Source organism: Malurus melanocephalus, unplaced genomic scaffold (genome assembly GCF_030028575.1).
Source record: "Malurus melanocephalus ecotype Western Australia unplaced genomic scaffold, MMel_1.1 scaffold_64, whole genome shotgun sequence".
NCBI lineage: Eukaryota > Metazoa > Chordata > Aves > Passeriformes > Maluridae > Malurus > Malurus melanocephalus.
In genome coordinates this window covers 2,484,716-2,511,432 of record NW_026623296.1, presented here as the reverse complement: position 1 = coordinate 2,511,432, position 26,717 = coordinate 2,484,716, and the positions used below count along the sequence as shown (strand labels likewise).

Genomic DNA, 26,717 nt, shown 5'->3' with positions numbered 1-26,717 from the left:
CAAGGCTTCCTGGCTTTTTTGCCCCAATCATCCTACTAGACCATACTCCCTCTCAAATGCTATGAATGTCACATATTAAGAATTGTGATGTTTTACATGTACTGTTGGCTTTAGGGCCCTCTCTGAAAGCCAAAAGTCTTGAGCTGTTTTCATGAAAYAAGGCATTTGAGCTTGGCTTTTGTTGATTCAAATCTCTGTTGCTTTGTTTAAAGAGACACAATTCCACTAAAATACTATTTCTAAAGGTTTTGTGCATGGGCTGGATCTCCCCACTATGAAAACCAATTCAGCTATTCAACATCTGCATTGCAATATAATTTTTAATGCTGTCCTGTGGCCGTTTCAATGCACATAATGTAATTACTGCTTCTTACTTACAAAGGTTCTTAAATTGCTGCCAGAATGCTGTCTTAAATAGTTTGCCAGCAGTATTGGATTAGATAATACTTGTTTTACTATCCTCTTTTAAAATCAGGTGGAATCATCTTGGAACATCAGGAAACTGAGTGCAACATTGTGCTGGCTGGAGGTAAGGGAAAAGTAAAGTTTTATATTGTGTGTTCACTCTATTTCTTGGGGTTTTTTTTTTGTATTTTTCTGTGCCAAGTTTACTCTTTCAGTATTGAAGATGAATTAAGGGTATGTCCTGTTTTTAATGGTACTAGAAATTGTTTTCTGGACTCCAGCAATTAGTGGGCATGTGTTGTTTTACCTGCCCCTTCTTTTCAGCCTTATTCTTGGAATAATGAAGGTTTGGAAAAGACTTTTAAGGTCATCAGCCATCACCATGTTCACCATTWAACCACATCCAAGTGTCACATCCCTGTTTATTTAATTGCTGTTCACCCCTTGAAACCAACAGAGATGGGAGGAAACGCTGAATCCCATTCTTTCCACGTTCAGATTGTTCACTGAGAGCACACAGGCCTGTGTCAAGGAATTGTTACAGAGCTGGAGGTGGAAAGGACTTGACTTAGCCTGAAATCCATTAATTCCTACGATGCAGGAAGGTGGGAGAAACTGTCCCAGCCTCAGTCCTGAAATGGCTGAGCCAAGTCTCACTTTGCAGGATCAAAACTGAAATTGGACAGGATTTGTGGGYCCAGTCCTTCAAACTTTTCTAGTGGTGGTGAATGTTACACTCAGTTATAATTTGTCCTGTGACAACAGGTGGTTGAGTTCTTTTATTTTGAATTCTGCRGTAGCAGGTTACCAAAGAGTGCTGTAATTCATGATTTTTTTTTTCAGMTCCATGTCCTAACATAGTGAAGGAGTTTTCTGCATGTGCTTGTCCTACAATAGAGCAGTTCTTGGTTCAGCCTGTGCCAGGAGTGTATTTCACACTGAAAACTCAGAATCCTGGTACCAAGCTGTTAATAACTATCTCTGTTAGACAAACCATTAGGGCTGGGAGTTTTCATCATTGTGTAAAAAAAAAAAATTACCTCAGCTCTGGTTTGTTTGAGCTGGCTGCCATTTTGCTGGGCATGACATGTACACACCTCAGCCTCTAAATATTAAATACAAACCATAAATGATTTAAAGGCTTGCTGGTGATCCATTAAAATGAACAATRGGTTGAGGTAGTCACAGAATGCAAAGAAGTGTTGGCTGTCAGCAAAGTGCTTTTATTAATTTGAATAGATGGAGAGTTCAAGATGGAATAGGTTTTTTTWAAATTAATTAATAAATGGAGTATTTTGTCTTGAAAAGTGAAAGCTGGAAAGGAAATCACTCTTAAGAAAGTCTTTAATAACTCCTTAATACCTCTGGCCTGAGTAAATTAGAGATCTTCCTCATTCCTAAAGGAGGACAATGAACTGTTCTCTCCAGCCAGGTGTATTTATCCCTGTCTTGAATATCTATAATTTTCATGAAAAGCAGAGCCATGTATCATTTTTAAAGATCTTACACATGTACACATGTGTTTGGTTAATATCATATGGATTTAATTTTTCTTTATTCTTAAAAGGCTTTTTATAGCTTCTCCTTAATATATGTAATAATGTGGGGCAGATGTAATTTATGGCTTTAATCTAAAGGATGGCAAAGTCTTGAGTTAGATTTTTTTATTCCCATGTTCTCTATGGCTTTTTTTTAATCCCAAACCATTAAAATGTGTAGGACTTCTGTTATCTTGCCATGCAAACTAAATGTGCAGTGCCTTGTTCCAATTGTACATTTCCATATCTATTCAAATACACATTTTTTGAGGTATAATATATTAAAATGTGCTTTTTTTTTTTTTCTTTTCCTTTTTCTGCTCTGGCTTTTTTCCTTAAAGGAAAATAAACAAGCACACTAGACTAATTCAGATTTCTCACACACAGAGTTTCTCCARCATCCATGATGTCCTGGTATCTTTTGGAAGAAGAGTGCTGTGCTATCCCCTGTACAGGCATTTTGGGCTGGTGACACGTGCCTGCAGTGACACAGTCATGATCCTGCAGCTGGGTGAGTGTTCAGGACTGGGASTTGTCCACAACCTCCTTTATACCTTGGCTTGTTAAAGTTACCTGCAACTTCTCTATTTTTCATGAGTTACTTCTTTGAAAAAAGCATTACATTTATTTTTTGGAGAGAAGGATCACTGAGAACTTYAGTGGTGTATTTTAAATGCTTGTGAGCTGCAGGATTAAAAACCCACACAAATGGCAATATTACTCTTTACTACTGCCAAAAACCGTTGCTGATTCGAAATACCATTGACATTCTAACAGTCAGGGAGTGAAGTTTTAAGGGGAAGATGGATCCTGTCCCTCCTCACTTATCTCCACTGCCTTATGTTGTTGTTCAAAAGTGTGAAAAAAGAAAATTCTGATAACAAAACTGAAGTGATAACAGTGCTGACAGCCTTTGGGATTTTTTTTTTCCTCAGGAGGGTAGTACATGAGAGGTAAGAAATTTGGGTTTTTTTTTAATGTCATGATGGGAAATAGTGTTGCAGTGAACATTCAGTAATGCAGTGAAATATTTCCTGACTTGGGTAAGTTATTACTGGGATGTTTCAGTTTAAAAGTCTGTAGAGTTCTTGTGTCTGAGAATAATGTTTCATTAGAAAGAGAATAASAGCAAAGTTCAGTTTATCTTTAGATGAATGCTCCTCCTTGAAAATGKGGAGAAACACACGAAAATCTGCAGAAAAAATAATGTAAAATAGAAATACATGACTTAAACTTTCCTCCCAAATASATGGGATGAAAGCTGGTAGAGTTTCATGATGATGTAAAATCAGATTATCATATCAAATAGCAGATACAGAGCTGGGGTCAAATTATATCCTTTTTTGAGATAGTCTGTGGCAAGAGGACTGGCTTTCTGAATCTCTAAAATTCAAGTTGCAGGCTGTTGTCTGGCAGCTCTCACAGCAAGGAATTCCAGAAAGATCCAGTGATCTCCAGACCATGCTCTGACTCTTCTCCTAAACATGTTTGGATCTTTTTTATTTGTATTTTTAAATACAACTGGTAGGGTTTTCTGAATAATCACAGAGTAGTATCTGCACGTAAAAAGCAGTTTATTTATTGATCAGTATAATGCAGAGCTGTAACTGCAAAAATGTTAAATCCCATGGCTCCATGTTCTAAAAGCAGACATTTGATAGTTTGCCTGATGCAGAATTCCCTACTTCAAGACTGGCAAGATTTGCAGCCTCTCATTAGAGACCCATTAAGGTTCTGTAATCCAAAACTTTTAATTTATGAAGAAAGACATTTTTCGTTGAGAATTGGTGTAACATTCACTGATGTRCATTGTTACTTGGCAGATGAGTAACAGGAGTGGATGTTAGAAATGCTTTGGGCTGACAGCTTGACAGCTGGAACCTGAAAAAATTAGCAAAATTTTAATTCCACACATCATTTCTTTGTAAAAGAGCACATTTCTCTTTAGTCAAAATAGTGATGTTTGACAAGCATTGATGGGGATACAATTTAAAAGTTATTAGCTATATTTGGAGTTTTATGTTTTCTTTGCTGACTTGGTTTCCAAAACCAGTGGGTTTTTTCTGTTGTGTTTGCCGTGGCTTTTTGCTCTCCACATTCTTTCTCCTTATTGCCATCTTCCTTATCCTTTCATTTTCTGGCTCTTATGTTTTTTCACCATGGAATTACTTGCAAACAAGCCAACAAATTTTGTGCTTGAACAGCAGGGGGAGTTCTGATCTTTTTTTTTTCCTCCCCCTTTTTTTTTTTCCTTTCTCCTCTCCTCTAAATCTGTAAAATGTAATTTCATCCCTGTTCAGGTTTCATAGCCTAGGAGGAGCCAGCCTCTTGGGAGAGGGTTATTAGATTCCATTTGCAGTGGTGGCTGTTTTCATTTGAATGTGGGTTTTTTACCTCCATTAAATGGTGAAAATAATTTTTTTAGAAGTGTTCCAGCACTTAACCCTTTAGCAACTGTCATCAGAAAACTAAGGGAGGAGATTCCAGCTCATTTGAATGTTGGATATGAAGAAAAAAATCAAACTGGCAGCAGAAAGTTTTCAGGTTGTGGAATCAGAAAACTCACATTTTTAATCTTTGACTATATTTATTAATAGTGTGTCAAATGGCTCCTTCCTGAGCCTGAAGTGAGTTTTTTCTTTCATTTTGCCAAACTATTCTGTGAGTAGCAGAAGTAGGAAAAGTTCTCCCTAATTCCAGATCCTGCTCTGCTGTTAGGCACTCATTACATTTCCTCACACAACTCCATGTGCTTGACCCTGCTGTGAGCTCAGTGTTCCCAACCTTATTATTTTCCAGCCCTGRTGTTTGTGCAGCCATAAAGGGAAAAATGCTCCTCTTCAGAGAGATGATGGGGCATAACTCCTTATTATTATTTGTGAGCTGCTTTTCAGCTTGYTTTTCTTTTTAAATAGAGTGCCCTGCCTGTCTATGCCAGAATTTGGGCCAGAAGAGCTTGGAAGAGCTGGGGGAAGGGGCTGCTTCAGCTGTGGAGAATTACACGCATGGCTGGGCTGGGAGGATTTGGCCCTGCACAGATTCCTGCTCAATCCAGAGCTCCCCATCCCCAGGGATGTGGATTCTGAAGGGCACGGTTACAATGCTGCTGTTCCCAGCCTGGGAAATCATCCCCMGTTTCCAACTGTGATTTTTAAACCCTCAAAGGTGAGATGATGATGCTAAAGATGATCTATTATGATTTTGTTTCCAGGGAAAGCTGCAGTTTTGAAGTGTCTGCTGGACATTCACCAGATTTTTATGGAGAATGACCCTKCCTACATCCTCAATGATCTCTTCATTACAGACTACTGCATCTGGATCCAGAAAGTCAAGTAAGTTTTTCAGTGGTTACTGGTGTGGGAGATGTTTTTAGCAGGCTTCATCTATGAGCAAGTACCAGTTAAATCAATTCTGTCTGCTGTACATGGGAATATGATCCATTTTTTCATTTAGTATCTGCATCTGTCCAGCTATTCTTGATACAGAAGCAAAGGCATTCAGTGCATTTTTTAATACAGTGACATCATTGGAGAAAAGGGGGAAGAATTGCATTTAAAAAAATTTGAGTTTTCATTAATATATTAATAGGAGTTTTGGGGAAAAAAAACTAGCTTCTGGGTAGTTCTTCTTGTGATCTTTCTCAGGTAGAGAAATGTTTGTACAGCACTTAGGTAACTTCAGGGTAAAGGTTGGAAGGAGCTTCTAGTTCAGAATTGACAGCACATGTAAACCATTCCCAGCTGCATGAAATGTTGATTTATGGGCTGTAGCAGTTGCAGCAATTGATTATTAACACCAGAACAAGTGTCACAAATCTCCGTGTGCTCTGTGCTCCTGCATTTCTCCCTGGCAATGTGGGAAGCTTTGGCTTCCACTGCTTGAGAGGAAAGAGGGACTCTGCCCCTCCAAAGTCCCTGCACTTCTGTGTCTCACCTGGGTTCTTTAATGGAGTMAGCATGGCTTATTTCCAGAGTTTTGGGAAGCTTGCAACCAGACTGGTTGGAATACCAGCATGTTTTAATGGCTTAAAACCAAAAGTATCAGTGGGAAAACAGTGGGAAGTGGATTAAATGATTAAAGCAAGCTGCATGTTCAAATCTTAGTAAGCTTTATATTGTTCTTGTCAGATTTATTCTGTTTTTCATACAGCTTTTGTATTATTTTTCCTTCCTTTTTATGTCTTCACAGCCTTCTCTGAAGGCCCACAAAAGAAGGTGTGAGTTGGAACAGGCATGACTAATATCCACACAGAAAATGTCATTGTTTTATTTGTTAATGCAGCAAGACAGACTCCTAAACCAGTGGCTAAAATAGTCCTTRTATTTAACAAGAGACTGTGGGAGAAAAAATAACTGGAGTGCAAAAGACAGTGAAGGAGATCTAGAGGGAATTTGGTGATAATCATGGTCAGAAATGGGAATGAGACACAGAATTGAGCCAGCCTGCATGGGCTGTTGGGTTTAGGTGTGACCTTAGCAGTATTTCTTGGGAAATTGAAGACCCTCAGTTCATAGCTGTTTGTTGTGTGTTGTAGATGCTGATTCCTATTCTCTGTGTGTTTTCAGTGACTGTTCCTATAGGTAACAATGTRCAAAATACTCTAAAGCAACTGCAGGTGTTTCCAAATGTTTGGATTCATCAGTTCTGATTAATTCCAGAAAGAKCCAGTTCATTTTGCGCTGTCATATTTGAGGAGGCTTTTTCAACCACACCTTGAATGTGTGGGAAATTCACCAATRTGGGGAAATTCAGGCTGAAGTTGAGTTGGGAAAAGTGCAGTAAATAAAGGAGCAAGTTATTTCATGGCTCTTTCACAAAGAAATGAGTCATTAAACAGTAATATCACTGCTGCCCCTATCAATGAATATAATGTCTAGCAAGTCAGTCATAAAACCCGTTTTTCTTTAAATCCAGCCCAGGAAAATGCACAGTAGCTATAAGTGACRGATTAACACATTTCCTCCCAGACTCTCACATTATGTCCCAGTTAAGCAGAACTGACAGCTGCTGGAAAGAGGGCAATTAAGCTATCTTATTGTCAGAGTGACATGGCACAATAGCTGTCTGTCATTAGGAGAGCAGGAGAGGGAGAGGAGCTGCAGAAGCCAGTCCTATTTTTAGGCCTGAATCAGGACAGCATTTAAGCATATGCTGCAGTCATTGCTGTGCAGCTCAGCAGCGTTTGAAGTTCAGCAAGAGCGAAGGGATCGGTTGTGCTTGGTTTTGTTCTTTCTGTTCAAGGGAACAACAGAGCTCACTTGGCACTCAGCAAAGGCTGTGGCAGGGTGGTGATTCTCTTCAAGGCAAGGGGTCCCAGCTCCCCAGGGTGAGGCACCTGCATCCTCCATTCCAGRGGAAGGAGGTTGTGACATCCCTCTTTAATTCCCTCTGAAACACTGGCACAGGGTGCCCAGAGAAGCTGTGGCTGCCCCTGGATCCCTGGAAGTGTCCAAGGCCAGGCTGGACAGGGCTTGGAGTGACCTGGGACAGTGGAAGGTGTCCCTGCCCATGGCAGGGAGGTGGGTTGAGATGATCTTCAAGGTCCCTTCCCACCCAAAAATCATTCTGTAATTCTGTAATTGCTGCTGTGGTGAAAGAGTTTTGGGAGGAGAAGGCATTTATAGATACTTTTTGGTGGTCTTTCAGTGTAGTTATTTCCCCCTCCAGTCAGTCTGGATACCTCTTTGTTTTGGTTCTTAGCTATTATTTGCTCCATACAAGCTTCATTAACTTTTTCTGTCCCCTTTTCCTCCTGCCCTTTTGTGGCTGAGGACACACTCAAAATCACAGAGGCTTTTACTTTTTTTGGTGTGTAACTAACTCCTGGTGGAGATTTGGGCCTCTATTTAAGGAGTTAAACTGTAGGTTCTTTTTAGTGCAAAATCTGGGCACTTTAAAAACAGCTGCAAACAAGCTCTTCAGCTCACCTGTGCTTGCAGAGATCTCTGGGTTTAGGAAGAACATTTGGCACAGGCGAAATCACAATTCATATATCTAGTGATAGAGAGCAGAGTCCCATTCCAGGTAAAGGGAGAAACCCCTGGTACTGGCTCTTACATATTCCACGTGGAAACAAAAACCCTATAGCCAGCAGTGTGTCAATAGCTGATTACAAATTTGSTTTGAGATCATAGTTTGGCTGTAGGTAAATTAGATGAAAAAGTGAATGTGTCACTGGGCTGGCAAAAGCTGATTTATTTTAAGCACAGTATATCTGGAATTGGAAATGAAGGTGCTGAATAAAACCCAGGTGGYTAATAGTCAGTTGGAGATGGGGAGTACAAGCTAGATTTTTTTTTCCCCCAGAAAAATTGCTTAATTTAGGTGCTTGTTACTAAAAGATTGCCAAATATCTTAGACAATGGAAAATATTAGCAAGTGTAGCTAATGTTTTGTCTTCCTGATTCCAATCTTAAAGCTGGTTCTACCTTTTTAGGTTCCTGGTATTTCCCTTCAAGCTGCTTGTGAAGTGACTATTAATAATTCCATCTATTGTGTAAAGTGGCAYGTAAATCCTTTTAACTGTTGTTAGGTTTTGAAGAAAGGGAGCATGTTGCTCAGCCAAACTTATCAGAAAAGAGGGAAAAGTAAATGTTAACCTGGRTAACAAAAGCTTGACAAAGACCTATGGAGGCAGCTTGTGGTAAATCTCAGCAGGTGGTGTCAACATTTCTGTTGAAAAGCCAGATGCAGCCAGATGGAAAATTGCATCTTTAACCCCTGAGGTCATAATGACATGTCATCACTTCATTTGATCCCCCTGCTAAGTGAGCTTATCATCCACCCTGCTGTCACTTCTGTTATTGCTTTCATTTCCATAATAAAATTAAATTTAATTTGCCTGGTTTGCATGCTTTTGTTCTTTAGGTCCGAGCTTTCACAAGCCACTCTGTTACATATGGCAGCCTCTCTTTAGGGGAAATTGGAACTGAATTTGTGCTCTGTCTGGGGTTTTTTTTCTGTCTCTCACACCTTCCTTTAAGCAGAAGGGGAAGAGGGAGAGGAGAAGGATTTTTGGGGAAGCCACTGGTTGGTTGGCAGGTGCAGTATGGGCAGCTGAGACTGGGGGATCCAAGCATGCATTTATTGCAGGAAAGCCTTTTCTCCCCTCTGTCAGGAGTCTGTGACCCCACAGGAGCTGTGTCAGAATAGTTTACCCCCTGTCTGGCTGTGCTGAGGTTCCTTTGTGTGTCCTGATGCCTTTCTCTGGTGTTTTGTGTTCCCCTTTGTGCCAGCCTCTATTCACATGGGGTTTTTGGCCGCTGTTGTACACATGTGCCTGCTGGCCATGACATGGGTGGGAGGCTGAGCAGCTTCCTACAAATCCTTGGCCAGGCAGGCAGTCCTACATCCCTGCTGAAGGGAGCAGCTCCAACCCATGGCAATTTAAAATACTTTTACCTAATATTTACATGCGTATTTAGCTTTAAACTGGTGTCGGTAAATGTGTGTTTTCTGTGTTCCAGAATTGGAGGTGAAGCTGTGAGTGTTGCTGGCAGKTTGCCAGGGTTTAGTGCCCTCAGTATAGAATCACAGAATGGTTTGAAKTGGRTGATTTGTAAAGATCATCCAGTTCCAATCCTCTGCYRTGGGCAGGGMCACTTCCACAGGACCAGGTTACTCATCCATCCAGCCTGGCTGTTGCACAGTTGTTTTGTTTTTCATAGTTTTATGGGTATGAGGTGTGCAGGAGAATGTTTGATCCCATGTATATTTTTCATTATTACTATTTTTCTATGTTYTAACATGAAATTATAAAAACCACTGTTTGTGTTATGTATTGTAGTAGTTTCCACACGTGCAGCAAAGGAGAGCTGTGAGCTGAAGCAGATGAGCTGTTAAATTGCCTTGCTGTKTTCTGTGGAGCTGGGTCTACAACTTGCTTTGTTATCCTTCACAAATCTGTGCTCTGCAACCCAAGACAAATGTAATGTTGCTAATTTTGGTGACTGTAGGTGTAACATGCCAGTTTGAGCATGGGCTCCTTGATTTAAAGCAAAAACCAGGATTCCTGGTGGCATTTATACAGTCCCTGTCTTTATTGGCGCTAACTAAATTAAAGTCAGGCATTCCTGAGCATGTCATATTTGCTTCTCCTGGTTTGCAGGTGAGACAGCYCCTGAAAGGTGGGTTGGCCTCACAGGTCTGTTTTCCTTTTCATCTCTTCCTCACAATCGAAGCCCAAGCCTTGTTACACCATAATTACCCAGTCTGAAGCCAGCAGGGAGTTGCTGCCTGATGTGTAGGATGTGAATTTCTCCTAAATAAATGTAGGATTAATTACATTCCCAGCATGTCACGGAGGTGATGAGATCGACTCTGATTGTTCAGCCCCCCTTTGCTTTTCCCCAGGTTCTCTGAATCCCTTGTTTAATCAATACCATGTAATGTTGCCCTGAAGTGTTAAGGCCTGATGTTGCAAAGGCATGAAGGAGCCCAAGTCTTTGAGGAAAAAAGGATTTTGAGGTAGAAGATTTTTACTGCCTGTGTCACATCAGATGCTAAAGTGCACAAGGGAGTCAAGAATTTAACCTTTGGTGTTGTAGTTTTAGTCCATTCTGTTGGTTGTACCTCAGGCTTTTGCTAGATTTGGGAAAATATTTTGAACATATAAACATCTTTAAGCTTCTGTAGTCAAATATTAYGACCTTTCAGTGAATGTAAATAGARTTTTAACATACAYKCCAATGGYATGTTAAAATAATTTGTGAATAATCTGCAGACTGAAGAGATTTGATTTGGTTATTATTTGCTAAATCTGGGAAACTTTGAAAAGTGTTTCAAAGTATCTAGAAAGATCTTGATTCTGCCATTTTTGCAGGTGTTTCTTCTTCGAATTTTTTGGTTTTTTTCAGTGGTTTGGGGGTTTGTAAAGCTCAAAATGCTTGAAAAGACACAAGCCAGGCTTTTAAGTCTTTTGGTCTTTGCTTTTTGCTGCTTGTAGGGTTGATATTTGTAGATTWATRGRATGGTTTGGRCTGGAAGGGACCTTAAAGCTTATCCTTTTCCACCCCATTCCACTGTCCCAAGGTGCTTCTCAATATCCCATCTAACCCTACCCATGCTCATGGAGTCCTRTTTCATCTTTATGGCATTTTCACCTTCCTGGGAAGGATTTAACTRTAACCTCTGAAACTCAGGGCTATCCTTCTTAATGAGGAGTGAGTGGAGTAACTTCTGTAGCCTCAGCACCTCTGCTGTGAAAATAAAAGTTCAGACAGGAGGATTCGGGAACAAAACTATCCCAAAAGGTTTTCAAATGGTGCACTACTAATGTTAGTTTATKAAATTTTTGATTTGTGATGGGGGAAAGAGGGAATGTGTTAACACATAGTAAAAATGAATTAGTGCTTTTAAAGCATTCTCAAATGTTAGAGGCATATGCTAATCTTCAGCTGTTAACCTCCTGGATTCAGCAGCCGTGGTTCCAAAGAACAAAGGCATAAGCAGTAATATATTCTGGATGAAAATCCTGCCTCTTGGCTCTGTGGGATTAATCTGGTTTGTACAGCATGTTTAAAGCACTTCATCCAGTTGAGGCGTGAGAGGAAATGCTCCTCGTGGTGTTGTGTTTCACGTGGGTTACAGGGTCCTGGCAGCTGTTCCTTGGGATGGGTTTRGCTTTGRATTTGGGTTTTATTTTACCTTYATGGCTGCCCATGTCAGCCTGAGTTTAGTGGAGGCCTTGGTAATTTCAGGTTTGATAGAAACTCCAGTTTTCCAAGTGTGTGGTGCAGAGAAAAGCCAAATTGCTTTCATGGTGCTGCTTTGAAAGCAGCTTTGCCATTAGCATGTGCTTTTAGCTTATGTTCTGATGCAGAATTTACTTACCAGTGTAACAGCCCCATCACAAAATCCCTTAATTTGATCTGTTTCGTAGTGAGAGGATTATATTTTTGATGATAGCATTTTTTTAATGACATTGTCATTGTGGATGCACTGGAGCCCCCACTCCCTGCCAAACATAAAGCTTTGTATTTTGAAGATTTTTTTTAATTTGAAGGCTATTTTTTCCTCTGCTGTTGTGGTTTAATAAGAGCCATGCAGGTACAAGGACAAGCCCCAGAGCCTTGGTAATGCTGCTGGTCACATTTTTGTTGTCACCAAGAGCTGAGGCAGCAGGGCTTTCTCAGGCTGCACCTCACTGTCCTGTGAGCTGCCCTAGCTCAGGACTACAATCCCCAATTATTGTAGCTCAGGASTACAATCCCCAATTATTGTAATTCCTTCTTAGCAGGTTTTACAAGCTGGCATTACTGCTGCTGGCAGCCAGTTGAGTGTGCAGCACTGTTTGCTGCCTGCTTGGAGCACTCGTGCTGTGCTGCTTTTCCTTCCCATTCGCTTCCTTGGTGGCCTGGRGTGCTGAATTAACTTTGAGTTGTCCCAGCTGCTCTTACCAATAATGGGAGTGGCTACTTCACATGGTCCCTTTGAAATTCATTTTATGCATATTTAAAAAGCTGTAAGAAAACGCAGTATGCATCTTGTTAGATATTTTTTTTTTGTGGCATTAACTGTTATTTATTTAAAGGTAGGAAATGAATTGCACAGGCTGCTCCAGACTGGCCATAAGTGTTTATTTGAACAATGTGCATTTTAACAAGTCTAAAATGACACACTCAGTAAGAGCTTGCAGAGCAAGTTATGAATTGGAGAATAAAAGACAGCTGAGGGCAGCAGCTTCAGAAGAATGGGGTGGGTCATGCTTGAGAGCAGTTTGAGGCTGAGCAGGTGAGAGGGTGAGTACACTTCAGCTGAAGAAGCAGAGTAGTATCATTTAGAAGAAGGAAGTGGCATGACCTTAAAATGCATCATTTGTAAGGCTGTGTAAAAACACTGATTCTAGTGCTTGTTTGAAAAGATGTTGAAAAATGGAGAGGATTRGGGGGGGAAATGCTTCATGAATGTAAATGTCTGAGTGACCTGTGCTAAGCCAAGACACCAAATCAACTCAGGACTAGTTCGTTGGTAAAGAAGTTAAAGGTTGTTTAGGACTTGTCTGCAAGTATGATGGGACAGAGATTTCAGGTTTTAACCACTGAGTTGTATAACAAAAAAGAAAAAAAAAACCCACACATTGCAGACTGCTTGAACAGAAAAAATTCCAACAGCAATAAGTTTTCACATTTTCCATGTGAAAAGTAATTCTGAGTTGACTCATTCTGCCTGTGTTGTTGGGCAATTCTGTACAGTCTTGCTTGTTTCTGTCCAGATTGCACAGCTCAGATAAACACCTTGTGGTTCAAACCTGGGCTCTGGGTCTGGTGCAGAAAGTCTGAGAAATTCTGAGCAATTCATGGTGCTTTACTAAAGCAGGAGATACCATCGTTTTCCTTAAAACTTAGATAGGAGTTTGCCAATTTATCAAAGTACTCTGAGTGCTGGTAGAAACCACAAATTTATTTCTTTTCATCCCAAATCATCTGCTCTTATACCTCGGATCACAGTTCTTGGATTTAAAAATAGCAGCTCATAATTTGCAGGCACATTCTGTGTGTCTCCTCTTCCACTGTTTTGATGCATGTTTTTAATACATTTTCTGTTTGTTTGCTGCCATCAGGAGCTGCCAGTGCCTCTCCTTAGGTGGTGCATCTTGTTTAAGGCCTAAGCTGTCATTTCAATTGTCTGTAAAGCAGGAGGTGCACACTTGTAAATAACAATACCCCACTAATAGAATACACTGATTTAAGAGCCTTAAGGCAAAACACCACCCTGAGGGCTCCAAAAGGTGATAGACAGGTGTGTATAATACCAGAAATTCCCCTTCATCTATGTTTTAGCGAGCCCTGTAAAACATGGATTTTTAACAAGGGATTTAATCTCTCCTTCCAGCTGCTAGCTGCAGTTTCCTTTGATGTTTTTGCTCCCTGCCCTCAGTTGTTTTTTCCTATTTATTCCATCACTTTTCTGTAGCTCATATTCCTTCAGGCTGTGTCTGAATGCACCTTGCTGTGGGCAGAGAAGGCAAAGAAGAAAGCCTTTTTTTTTTTTTCCCCCCTCAGGCTACTGCTTTGATTTTCCAAAGTTGTTGGGAGGCAGTTCCTATGTGCCTGCAGAAGGGTCAGTGATCTGTGTCATGTCTTTTCAGTCAGCTCAGCTCAGTGCATTTCTGGTTTGATGAGGGGAAGGATGAGCTGGTGCAGCCGTTTGCCTTGTGGWACGTGCAGCTCTGGGAATGTCTTCCTGGTTTGTTTCCAGCCTCGTAGAAATAATAATAATTTATTATGGAATGGAATAATAATAATTTATCATGATCATGGAATGATTTGGGTTGGGAGGGACTTTTAGATGCATCTAGTTCAACCCCCCTGCAATGAGCAGGGATATCCTCAATTTGGTCAGGATGTTCCAACCCCATCCAACCTGGCCTTGAATATTAACAGGGATGGTGCAACCACAGCTTTTCTGGGCAGCCTATTCCAGGGTTTTATCACCCTCTTCGTTAAAAACTKCTCTTATATCTAATCCAGCTGGACCCTCCTGCAGTTTAAACCCATCCCCCCTTGTTCAGTGTGCCCCAGAGMAGCTGATAACAGGTACCCAAACACAACAGGGGGTGTGTGGGAGGAGCTGGGAGCAGTCTGTTCACTTCAGCCCCTTGTGAAAATCTGCTTCCCTGCTAGGAATTTGCAAGATGCTCAGKTCTGGTGTCTTTTCCTGTTGAAACTGTGTGAGTGGAGAATGGACTGAGAGTGAGAAGGCTGCAGGTGGTGTTTTCCCTTCAAGTGTTCCAGGTGCCAGTCAGCAATGGAACAGTGAGAGTTAAACTCTGACCAACCCACGGTGCTGTTTGGTGGATAAATTCCACTGTTAAGGGGTAGGATCAAGTTGGAGTCATGTTTGTAATTATGCCTTTAAGCCTAGACCCTGCAGTTGTTATTTTTGTAATGCAGGACTTTGCTGGCGTTATCCTGACACCAAAATCCACATTTTCTGCCCTGCTGGGTGTGAGTACCTCTCATTCCCACATTGTAACATAAATTGTGTAATTTGCAGCACGAGAGGAGCTTTTTCCTGGATCACCAGCAGTGATGGTGAAGACTTTAGTTCTAGATAATGGCAGCAAARAAACTTGAGGGAGAAGGGGCTAATAGAGAACAGTTGTCAGTGTTGCATTTCTGTAACACAGCCAGGATTGCTATCGTTTCATAAAATCTGTTTCTTTCTCTGCATCTGTTTTGGGGTGAGTTATCTATTCATCTTTCATTATTTGTGTTTATCATATATGACTCTGGAAGCTGTGCCATTATTAGATGTTTGGACTGGCTGCAGCTTACTGGAGCTATTTTGGCAACAAAGCTCCCTTAAACTATTCTTAAAACATATAAATACTCTTCGGTTTCTTTTTATAGTCTAATATTAATTCCAAGTCTGTTTTCTCTTATGAATATTTTCATAATATCATCTACATAAGTAAGCTGTACTTGATTTCTTTTATAATCCATGATCTGTTTGGTTTCAACTTATCAAAAAGACCAAGTAATGAAAATAAGATGTTATATTGGAAAGCTTCATCTTTTTTTTTAAATATTTATAAATGTGAAGTTCAGCTCATGCAGTATTTAGATTCATTATGAAAGAAGCACTGTGGAATTTCAGAATAAATATGGGGGGGAAAGTCACTTGAAACATTCAGACTTATTAACATAAAAGAAGTCACTTAAATTGAAACGATGGTGCTATGTTTTATATTTGATTTATGGTTAACAAACTGTAATACTTTAAGCTATGTAGATAGCAGTTCATGTTTACAAGACTGCCAGTTGGATTGCAGAGTAAGTGCCTCCCTCTCTGGGTTTCAGAATCCACATAATGCCCTTTGAAAGCCAGAATTCCAAGATTAAAGCATTTTATGTTCCCCTTAAGCCGCTGGATTCTCCCCCATCAGCCGTTGTTTATGGGGCAGGGCTGTGTTCTGTCACCTGCAGGGAAGGGTGGGTTTCTCCTGTCCAGAGCAGTTTCTTTGTGCTGCATTTCTGCTTTTCTCATCCTGTCCATTTCTAGTGGGGAGACATCTTGCTCACAGGGAGATGCATTTTCCAGATTTATTTTTGAGCCTAGCACTCTGKTTTTTAGCGTGGCTTTCCTGTGTTTGCCACAAAGATTTGCTGAGCAGAGAATGCTTTTCCAGCCTCTGCTTTGTCTGGTGTCTATGAGGGAAGGAGAAAGAAAAAGATTTTATAAACTTCCCAARCCTCATGCCCTTGTCTCCTCCCCACATCCTTTGACACCTCCAGTAGACATGAGGCATAACAACATCTGGAATTAGCAGGGATCTGCTGCCAAGTCAAGGCACAATAGCTGTGTGCTGCCAGCCTTTTCTCAGGAGGCTCAATATCTGTACCTCTGCTTATCTTCATGAAATACGTAGAAATTCAAAGATCTTTAAATTCTAGCTGCTTTTAAATTTGATGAAGTTGCCTGATGTTTCCAAGAGTTGTTAGAAAGGAAATTATTAACAGTCAGTATAGACATGGACAATGTAACTGTGTAAAGCTGGGTCATGTAGGTTAAAAATCAGAATCCATCATCTTGAGAGGTAGAAGRCATGAATTCCTACCTGCAGTTGCATAAAATATCTTGCACAGACTGAGCCCTTATTTTTTGAGCACTGACTCTGGAAGTGTAGAAATTAAGTAGTCTTYAGTGTGTTGGGGAGATGGTTTGTGAAAACACCTTTCCTGTGAAAACAGTGGTTGATCCAGGRCTAATTGCTGTGAACAAATGTTGTGGTTTTGCTGTTGTGTTTACACTCATCTGTCTTTCTTTTGCTGCAGATAAGGTAGAAGATTAGTTAAAGTTTAGGTCAATTTTTACCTGAGTCCTGAAGAAAATAGTCCCGTTTCTCCTTTACTAACATTCTTCCTTTATCTTCTRTACTCATTGATCAGAGCTAATGAGATTTTAATGGAGTTATTTATGGCTTCTGCCTCTTACTATAAAAGTGTATAATAAACAGAGCACATGAAACTGTTGGATGGTGCTGTTTGTGTTTMTCTCTGTTAATTGTACAGCCTATTCTGTGATTATTTCAGATCCCCTAAGCCAGSCAGGGTATGATGACCTAACCAGCTAATAAAGGCCAGGAAGGATTTAGTAGATGTCACATTTTCATCTTGCTGATGATGATAAAAAAAAATCTTCTGTGCTGCGTTCAAGGAGGGCCTTTTATCGCAGTGARAGGGTTCAGGTGCTGTGTGTATTTTCCAGTTCATGCCTTAAACTTCATGCTAGTATTGTTGTGCTATAAATTTTGGATTAAATGGAATAGTTGTGTTCCCAGAGCTGGATGACATAAAATCTGTGCAGAGATTCCCCAAACTTGTGAGGAATTGGGGCAGAAGTGTGTAATAAGGTACTTTAGCAATAAAAAGGGTGTAAAGTTAGTTGTTGTCATGGTCTGTAATACAGCTGTGTGCAGGACAGGCAAAGTGAGTGGCACTATCTATTAACATTTACCAAACTGCTTTCTGCTCTGAATTTCCTTCAGAACTTCCTTTGGAGTATTTTTGTTCCCTGATTCTGARCTTGCTTTTTCAGAGCTATTTCTCYGTGATTGGAGGTCACTGACTGGTGTATAATTGAAGCACTCATTATAAATAACCTTGAAAATGAAACAATAAATGGTGAAATATGTCAGATGCCATAAAACACACTCTAAAAGGTGTAATTGAGCCTTCGTCTCTTGTCTCCAGGCAGATTCTGGGGCYCAAGTTCTTTTGTAACTCATGACTTTTTAAAGAGTGGTTTGGGCAAATGGATGGTGCCTTTAGTGTGATGAGTTTCTTATTATTGCACCTAAATGTGCATTTTTAAAGCTTCTTTTCCTGAACTGGAGGGGTTTTGTGATCTAACCTCATTGTTGGACCATTTATGCAATTTTGTGCCTGTTGACTTGAGCTGTTTCTGCATTAATGAATTCTGATTTAGTATTCAATGCCATCATCGTTATCGCTCCTGTGTCTTACCAGTCAGGGCTGATCAAACCTAGACTCTTTCATGTCTTGAATATTTTATTAAAATCAAATTGTCTGTCAATTCTGTGTCATGAGAATTCAGTCACATTTTTCTCTTTCAAGCTGCTTGAAAGTGTGTACCAGGTGTGGAGGGATGTTTCTCATTGTTAGGTGCMTTTCTGAAGCAATCGTGCTACTTTTGGGCTAAACCCTTGTAGTTTAAGTTCTGTTGCAGCCATTTGAGAATGTCTCTTTCCCTGCTCTGTCCTCCATCCCTGGCTCTCAGAATATACTGATCAGTGACCAGGGTGATCTCAATTACCAGCTTTCCCASTTTGGTTCCTCCAGTAGCTTTCTGGGACTAGACATAAGCTGCATCTGAATTTTAGRGCAAAGAACAATTTATTTTCTTCTTGATGGGCTGCTTGGGTGCTTTGTCAGCTGTGCCATTCTTGTGTGAGCTCCCTTTCTTATCTTCTGCTTTCGTGTTTGGCTGTAACTTGTTGAGCCTTCTGCTTTGGGAGAACTGGAGTTGTACTGCCTTAGGGATATTCATTTCCATCAGGATCATGACAGTTCCTGTGGGGAGCTCCTTTGGCATTATCAGGAGCCAGGATGTTGAAAAATATCTTTTCTTGTCCCTCATGTCTGGGCAGATAAGGCTTGGGCTGGAAGGCAGTGATGGATGGAACCCAGCAAGAYCCACTGTGGGCAGGGGGAAAATGGGACCATCTGAATGGTGTGGGGAGCATTTCCCTTCTCAGGTGCCCTTTTGTTCACTACAGACCCTGSAGAAACCCCAGTGATGTTCTGTCACAGCCTGTCCCCAACCAGTCTGGTGGCAAGGCAGAAAATTTCATATTTCCTTAYAGTTTAACTGACATTTCAATGTCTGGCAGATAGTAAATTTGCACACACTCTCCATCTGAACTGCTGAGACTCTGGGATAATATCTGGTGATGGCTGAGATAATATTAACTCTAGAATTGTCTTAATACTTACAGTGCTTCTGGCTAAATGAATAATTGTGGGAAATTGTAAGCAGTGCTGCCAGGTATGTAATTTGGAACATATTTAAAGTGGGGATACTTGTCTGGCTGTATTTCTTGGTATCTTATCTCTTTTATCAGAAAAAGAGGCTGTCTGTGAAACTTTCTCTCCTWAGTCTGAGTTTTACCAGGCCTTGTGGAGAAAGGTAGTGTAAATATAGCCTGATGCTTTCTCTTTAGGCTTGATAACTTTTTGTATGTTAAATGTATAAAATTACAGCTCTTGTGATGCAGCAGCTCGATGCAACAGCTTTACTATGAGATAGATCTGGTGTGTCCAGAGCTCCTGCTGAGTGGAGATAAGTGAAATGAGTGCCCTTTCAGTGTCTGTCAGCCCTGCAGAGTGGCACAGCACGCTGCTGGTTTGTGTGTGAATGCATCCCTGGAGGATGGGGATCCCTGCTCGGCATGGACACAGCCCCTCTTCGCTGCTCCCGAGGCACGTCTGTGCTTGAAGCTCTGCTGCCTCTCTGAGATGTGTTTATCTTGCCTGCAGGGCTTAGAGTAATTAATGTGAAGTGTTTCACACTCTCAAACAGGGCTTGTCAGAGCCCTGTGGAGCAGAGTCCTGCTGGTGTGGAGGGCTGGTTCCCACTGGAGCRCTGAGTGGGCCCAACCAMATGTGAGCAATGCAGTCTTTGGTTYATTCYRAGGTCAGTTGGGTGACAWTCAAACACCAGGCTGGCCAGCAGAGTGCTGACAGTGTTGGTGATAGCAAGCATCCCATGTTTGGCTCGCTGTGCCCTGGCAGCTCTGTGCTGTCCCTTGGCTGATACTGAACCAGGGGAGACAGCAGGAAGCTGCTGCTGGGTGTTTCTGTGTCTAACACCTTGTTTACACTGGGGGCTTGAGAGCAGGGGCTGTTTGTGTCCATCTGTGAGTGCAAAGCTAAATTGATGAGGCAGAAGAAATAATTTTTCTGTTAACAAAATCCTCCTGTTGTGCCTGTGCAGGAAAAGTCACTTCTTGTTCCACAGTGGGGTGTTAGAGACTCCAGCTTTGGGAAGCTGTGCTGCCAGTGGGACTCTTTCATGGAATCGTGGAATGGTTTGGGTTGGAAAGGACCYAAAGATRAGCCAGTTTCAACCCAGGAATACCTTCCACTATCCCATTTTGCTCCCAGCCCTGTCCAGCCTTGCCTTGGACAYTCCCAAGGGATCCAAGGGCAGCCACAGCTTCTCTGGGCATTTACTCCCATGTTTGCAAATAATCTGCAGTGTTTCAGATCTGTAACTCCCCTGCCATGATTGAGTATGCAGTGCCACCATCTTTCAGAATGAGGAGCAGAATGCTGATTTTCATTTTTTTCAAGTTCTCTTCGAGTTGTTAGTTTTTTTTAACATAACTGCTAAAACAAGAGTATTGGATGTAAGGGAAGTACCAGGCAGATGGGAAGGTCTGAGTCATTAACACTCTTTCTTTAAACCTTTTTCCTTTCATAGTGCTGACTGATGGACATAGTACACAGAAGGATAATTATTTATTTTATAATTTGGGAAAGATGAGAGGATTTTATGGCTGGATGTACACCCCTCCCTCACCCAAGTCCTGCATTTGTCTTTCACTCTCAGTGACTGGGGTTGACTTTTGTCTTCCCTTGCAGTTTATGTGAAATCTTCCTTGGAAACAGTCAAATCCCTGATGTCTGTCTGCAGTGAGACTCCTTCCTCACAGCTCTATGTTCTGGAGATAACAGCTATCTTCCCTCCTCAGATCCTGGTGCTCTCAGTTCTCCCTGGAACAGAAGGCAGAGCTGGAGCTTGTGGGAGTTTGTCTTTACCTGGAGTTGTGTCCTGCTCTGCTCCCACCCAGGCTGTCACTGGTGTCCCAGCCCTGCAGTCAGTCCCATCACCATCTCTTCTCTTCATGCTGCCACAGGTGGCTTTTGCTGTGAACCTCTAATGATTTCCCTTTCCCATTGGCATAATCCTCTTTCTATTTTTCTCAGAGTTTTATCCATCTCCCTTTATTTGCTAAATCTCCTCTGATTCTTTGTTCTTTTCAGCCCAGTTTCAGTCCTTTATAATCTAAGATCTGTAGAACAAGATTTTTTTTCTTCTTCTAGTACCTGAAGAAAGTCTCCTGTGCCTAGACAAGRATTACTGTAGTTCTGTCTTGGAATTTTAATTCCAGACTACATGGACAAGCCCCGAGATGCTTCTCTTATCTGTTCCTCAAAGCTATGCATTAAACAAAACATGCATCTGATCAGTTTAACCTGTAATTAAACATTTTCCTTAAGCAACTGACATTGTGATAACTAATAATTATCATGTGCAGCACCTTTAAAACCTATTATGCATGTTTATGTAAGAACACTATTACCATAATAATAAGATATCATTACCACAAATGTGCATACTGAATGAGCATGTCTTAAAGTAATCATGGATTCCATTAATCAWACTTGAAAAATTAAAGTATTTGCTGTCTAATCTCTCGAACACTACTCAAAAGGTTTTGGAAACAGCAGGGCCTGTTTACTGCAGGTCTCTCACACAAGAGGTCTCGTTTCTGGTGTCTCATTTTTGTTTCCTGAATTGTTGCTTATCTTTTAGCTCGGGAAGCTGTTAGCTCAGACYCATGGTCTGCCTTTGAAAGCATTTCCATGCTCTGATTTTTAGATTGTTTGCCTTGTTTTCAGTCCAGGGAGTGCTGCCACTTTTTCTTCAGGCTGATGTRAAATGCACTCCTGAAACTTGGTTCTCCTTCAAATTAGATAATTGCCATAAAGGAGATGAATTGATAGCTAATTGTGATTCTCTTAGTCCCTTGCACAGGAACAGAAAAGAAACAACTCTGTTTGTCAAATGTTCTTTTTGTTTGGTGTTTTTTTTTTTTTTAATACAAGATTACAGACTTGGGGAGTGGACTTTTTTGGGTTTATGTATAAAGTTGTCATGAGGTGAAGGTTTTGAGTTTCTTCTGTTGAAAAGTTGAGCTCTGCAGAGACTGCATGACCAGAGTGAAAGTTGGGAAGAAGTATTTGACTTGCTGAGAAAAGTGAGTAATTGAATGAAATGAGATTTTTTTTGTAGAGTCAGAATATTTGGGGTTGGAAGGGACTTTCAAAGGCCATCTTGTCCAATCCCCTGCAATGAGCAGAGACATCAAATATATGATGTGGCYAAGAGCTAAAAAACCAACTTAGTGCTTTAGAGAGACAGTTCTTTTATCTGTCAGTAGGACCACATTGAATTTAGTACCATAATTTGTGTCGAGTCAAGTGAATTTATCACTTTGTATTTTCTTCTTTAACATTTGGCATTAGGTAACCTGGACATTGTGAAGGCTTTCTTAATGCCAAAAAACTATGTTGTTATACAACTCCTTAGTACTTGTACTTGATGCAGCTGTGATATATTTCTGCATCTTAACATATAAACTGCATTATARGAAAATAGTGAAGGAGGTGGAGAGGATTTTAAGGACTGAGAATATGGAGCAGGGGAAATAGGCATGAAAAGGCAAAAAAAAAGGAAAAAATTGGGAAAAAAAATGGAATTGGGAAACAATTTGACAGGCATGATGGAAGTGTGAGGAGAAACAGGACTTGAAAATTGCTTTTCTGTAATGGCAGCAGTAAAACAGKTGTGTGAGTAGTGGGAGCTGTGGGGTATCACCAGAGGAAGTTTTTGTGCCAGAGGGGTGTGGTGAGTTGCTCGAGGCCTCAATGAAATTAGAGGGAAGCACCTGAAATGGGGACAAAACAGGGTTGTGTGACAGGCCACACCCAGCTTTTGGAGCTCCTGTGGCTGGGGACAGTCTGGGAATAGGAGAGGAAATGGAATTGTAAAATGGAATTGTACCTTCACGTTATGTGCAGCTCTCACAGGGGAAGGGAACACGTGCACACAGACAGAGTGAGGAGGAAGGAAAGAGACGGTTTCAAAAGCTCTGCAAAATGCTTTCTGAAAGGGATATAAACTCTTGTGACTGGGGGTATAAATCAGCTTCTCCCCRGTGTGCTCAGGAAGCAGATTTCCCTGCAGCCACTTGTTCTGTTCCCACCTACCTGCAAGGCTCCATGAACYTCTCAATGTATCACTTGGCTTCTTTTCCTTTCTCTTTACTGATGGAGCAGGGAGAATGCTTTCTTTGTTCCCAGTTAGGTTGGCAATTTCTCAAATCCTCCATAACTTTGCAAGAAAAATTTGAGATCTTAACAAAGAAGGAAATAAATTGCCAGAAAGAAAACATTAGAATAGTGTCTAGTAAGCAGCTTTTTAAAAACTTGGTGCTTCCTTCTATTAGAGGCTGCTAGGATGTTTAATTCGTAGTTTTAGATTTGAATATTCTACAAATATAATTTGTTGCTTTACTTCTGGGAAAGTTATTTCTCAGTTTCCTGGTTCCATGGGTTGAACTAAGGAATTTTTTAGTGTGTTTTATTCAAAGTTTTTGAAGCATTTAAATGTGGCACTGTCTGTAAAACGTGTAAGAAGCTGCACTGAATTTCCCTTCCCCCGCTTATAAATACAATTCCTTGAGGAGCAAARGAACAAACTGGAAGCATCTATGTTATACTGAGTAATTATGCCCCCTGGGAAATAGAATATAAAGATCTTTAAAATCATTCAAGTGAGAGAACAAGCACTTTAAGTTGTGCCTCGCAGGGGCCGTGTATTACATGGGCAGCTCCTTGCTCCAGTGTCAGTGTGTCGTGCCTTGCAGGTTCAGGGCTCTGGCAGAGGAAATGAAACCCAGTCAGTTAGTGCAGGATTTATGGCAGACCTGCTGCTGCAGGAAGTGCTGAAAAGCTGATTGATGGGCTGAGGCAAAACTCCACAACAAGAAACAGGATGTATGTTTGGGTTTTAATGCCCSTTTTCCCCTCTGCCCTCACCCCCCTCCATTTCAAAGCGTTCTCTTGCTCTTTAGTCTCTGTTTATAAATCCATGGTGCCCTTTTCTGGTAAAGCACGTGCTGCCTTCCAACACTGAAGAAATGGATAGGGCTGGGCCAGAGATTTGAAGCCARTGTGGTGTGTCTGCTTTATTAGGGGCATTTATCTGAATGGTCCCATTATTCCTGCTCAATTATATTTCATCTGAATGGTCAAGTGCATCTGCAGACAGAGGATTGARCATCTCCTGTGATCCTGGGTGCTCCAGGCTGGCTGGGAGAGGAAGAGGAGGGTGGATCACTAACCAGCCCTGTCCTCTTGGTACACAGGCATTTCACAGATATATCTGGAAACTGAAATTATTTTGTAGCACATAAACTTGAGCCAGCCAGCTCTGTGCTGCAGAAAGCTGCTAAAGGCAGTAAACCTGCAAAGGTTTGTTCTGAAATGTCCCTCACTGTGCCCTGCTGAAACATTCAGCAGCAGGATCTTTTCTGAAAGTATCCTCAAAGCTTTTCAGTGTGATGCTGTCTGACCTTATGAGAAAACTTACCCCAAATAATTGTAATTATGAATACTTTTTTTCCCCCTCCTGTAACAACTCATGATTGAAGAAGAAAGTTGTTTGCATCCCAGGCAAGTGGAAGAAACGTTCAGAGATCTGTGCTCTCGTTATCAAATGGGAAAGTTCTGTTTGTCRGGTTCAATAACATATCTTGTTCTTTGTTAAAGGTCAAAAAAGTTGGCTTCACTCAGCGAGTCCTTGCAGAAAACCCCGCTCAGCAAGTCCCACTTGGGGCTGGAGCTGGAGGAGCTGGAAGCAGCAGCAGTGCTGGTACAGGAGGAAGAGAAGGCGTTAAAAGCTGCTGGCACAGTTTCCAAGCAACAGCTGCTTTGCTCCGAGTCAGAGACAAGTGACTCTGAAGAATCCAGCAGCRCTTCATCATCTGAGACAGAAGGCTCTGATTCAGATGAGCAGGAGTCCTCGACCAGTGAAGATGGGGAAATAAATTCTTTCCAAGGCACGCTCCAGGAGGAGGGGACAGCTCCACTTATTGACTGTAATGGATTGAGGCAGGGCRCAGACACTTGGGCGATGGAGGCTGCTGATGGAAAATCAAAGGGTTCCTTGCAATCYACAACTCCTACTGGAAAATTGGTACAAGAATTAGAAATGCAAATCCACTCTGCAATGAGGCTCTCAGAGCCTGAAGGATTGGCTACTGCAGGCTGCATTTCACAGGAACAAGAAGAAAACCCTGTAGCCGAGCCTGACAGATTTGCTGAAGATTCTGCTGGGAAGGGAAATTTCTTGGAGGTGTCTCCCAAACCCAACCTGTTGCTTTCCCTCTGCAACCCAAATGAAGATGAGGACTAAAGGACATGCAGGAGCACAGTGTGTGACCCCCTAGCTCAGTTTGTTCTGTCATGAGCTGTCCCAAGGCTGTCCTGAGTTGCACAAAAATGTTTCACTTTTTTGTTGGAGGACAAGACTGCTTTGAAAAGAATTGTTAAGACTGTGTGATACATACTCTCACAGTTAATTTTAATTTTTTTCCAGTTCAGCAGTCCCAGATTTGGTGTGAGAATGTATAATTTCAGTAAACTTATAGAAACAGTTTTTGTTAAGTGACAGAATGATGTTCTAATCAGATACAACCGAATGGACTTATTTCAGTTTTCTTTAGCTTTTGGGATTTACTTGAAAAATGTCCTCATTCTGTTTGTATAAATTTGTTTGTGGCATTGTATTGTTACTTCATTTCAAAATGCTTTATAAGAAACCACTTCAAYTAATGGTTATAAGTTTAAAAGTTTAAATAGTGATGGCAGATTATTTTAAATTATATCAATATTTTCTGTATTTTTTGTATAAAAGGAAATTTCTRTGCCATCAGTACAAGATCCAATGGTTGTATCTTACAAGTCTAAGAGAGAGAAGTTTATAAAGTTCTTTCAGCAGTTCTGTAATGTATTCATTCTTCTGTGCTGTTTTTGAAATGTTTCTTGGTGTGGACACTTCTGTTGCTGTTTAAAGAGCACAAATCCCAATTATTTGGTGTTGCTTTTTGCAGATGCTCTCAGAACCAACTGCAGCATTGTSAACCAGAATGAAGGAACAACGTGGTTTGTGGATCTTGGGACAGGACTGAGAGCAAACCTGGCCTGTGTAGTCCTGGCTTTGTTAGTCTGGCCCACAGCTTTGGCCAACATTTAACCTTCTTTGCCTTTATACCGTTCAAACAATCCAACCAGTTTGTAGTTTGTTTGGGTACAGTTTGTTAGCTGATTTCTGTCATTGAAAGGGGGTGGCTGCTGTAAAAATCTCCTGTTCCTCAGTGCCTGCAGGAGGATTTGGGATGGTGGAACGTGGACCACCAGGTTTGGCTCAGCAGGAGCACAGACCCAACAGGAGCACCTGAGTCACCCCTCAGGAAAAGCAAGTTTTGATTACTTTTCAACCTTTTCTTCTAATAAAAAGTTAATAAAAATCCTAAGCTAATAGACTTGTTCTTCATCTTTCCCTGCTGGAAATCAGCAGGTGAGCTCTGTTCTAGCCCAGCTCCTGCTCASTGAGAGCTGCAACCCTCACCTGCCAATATTTTTTATGTTCTTAAATACCTGCTGGTTGCTTAATCAGTCTTTCTGTTCTGTTCCCTGGGGGAGAAACCTTTCCCATCCCGTGTGTCAGGGAGCACTTATTCTTCTAAATGCCAGCAATAAAATCCACACTGGAGCTGCCAAAGGCTGGGAGAAGGAGGGGGAAATGCACTTCAGGAAAAAAGAGCGATGGTCCTGCTCTCCCCAAATTCCAGAGGTGAACTCAGGACCTTCCTGGGGCTGGGGAAAGCTCTGTGAAACCCTGTATTTTCTGGTTTTTGTGGGGTGATTGATGGCACTTTTACACGACCTTTGCAGGGGT

General features: G+C 41.2%; 1 protein-coding gene across 1 annotated transcript in view; it reads left to right on the top strand.

Annotated features, from left to right (window-relative positions):
• SHQ1 (SHQ1, H/ACA ribonucleoprotein assembly factor) overlaps positions 1-26,280 on the top strand; it is a 40,363-nt gene extending 14,083 nt beyond the window's left edge. The window contains exons 9-12 of the mRNA XM_057366405.1: positions 476-529; positions 2,331-2,454; positions 5,155-5,275; positions 24,527-26,280. Of these exons, the coding sequence (XP_057222388.1) occupies positions 476-529; positions 2,331-2,454; positions 5,155-5,275; positions 24,527-25,172 (945 nt within the window). The 3' untranslated portion in view covers positions 25,173-26,280. The remainder of the gene's footprint in view (positions 1-475; positions 530-2,330; positions 2,455-5,154; positions 5,276-24,526) is intronic.
• The last annotated feature ends 437 nt before the right edge of the window (positions 26,281-26,717 follow it).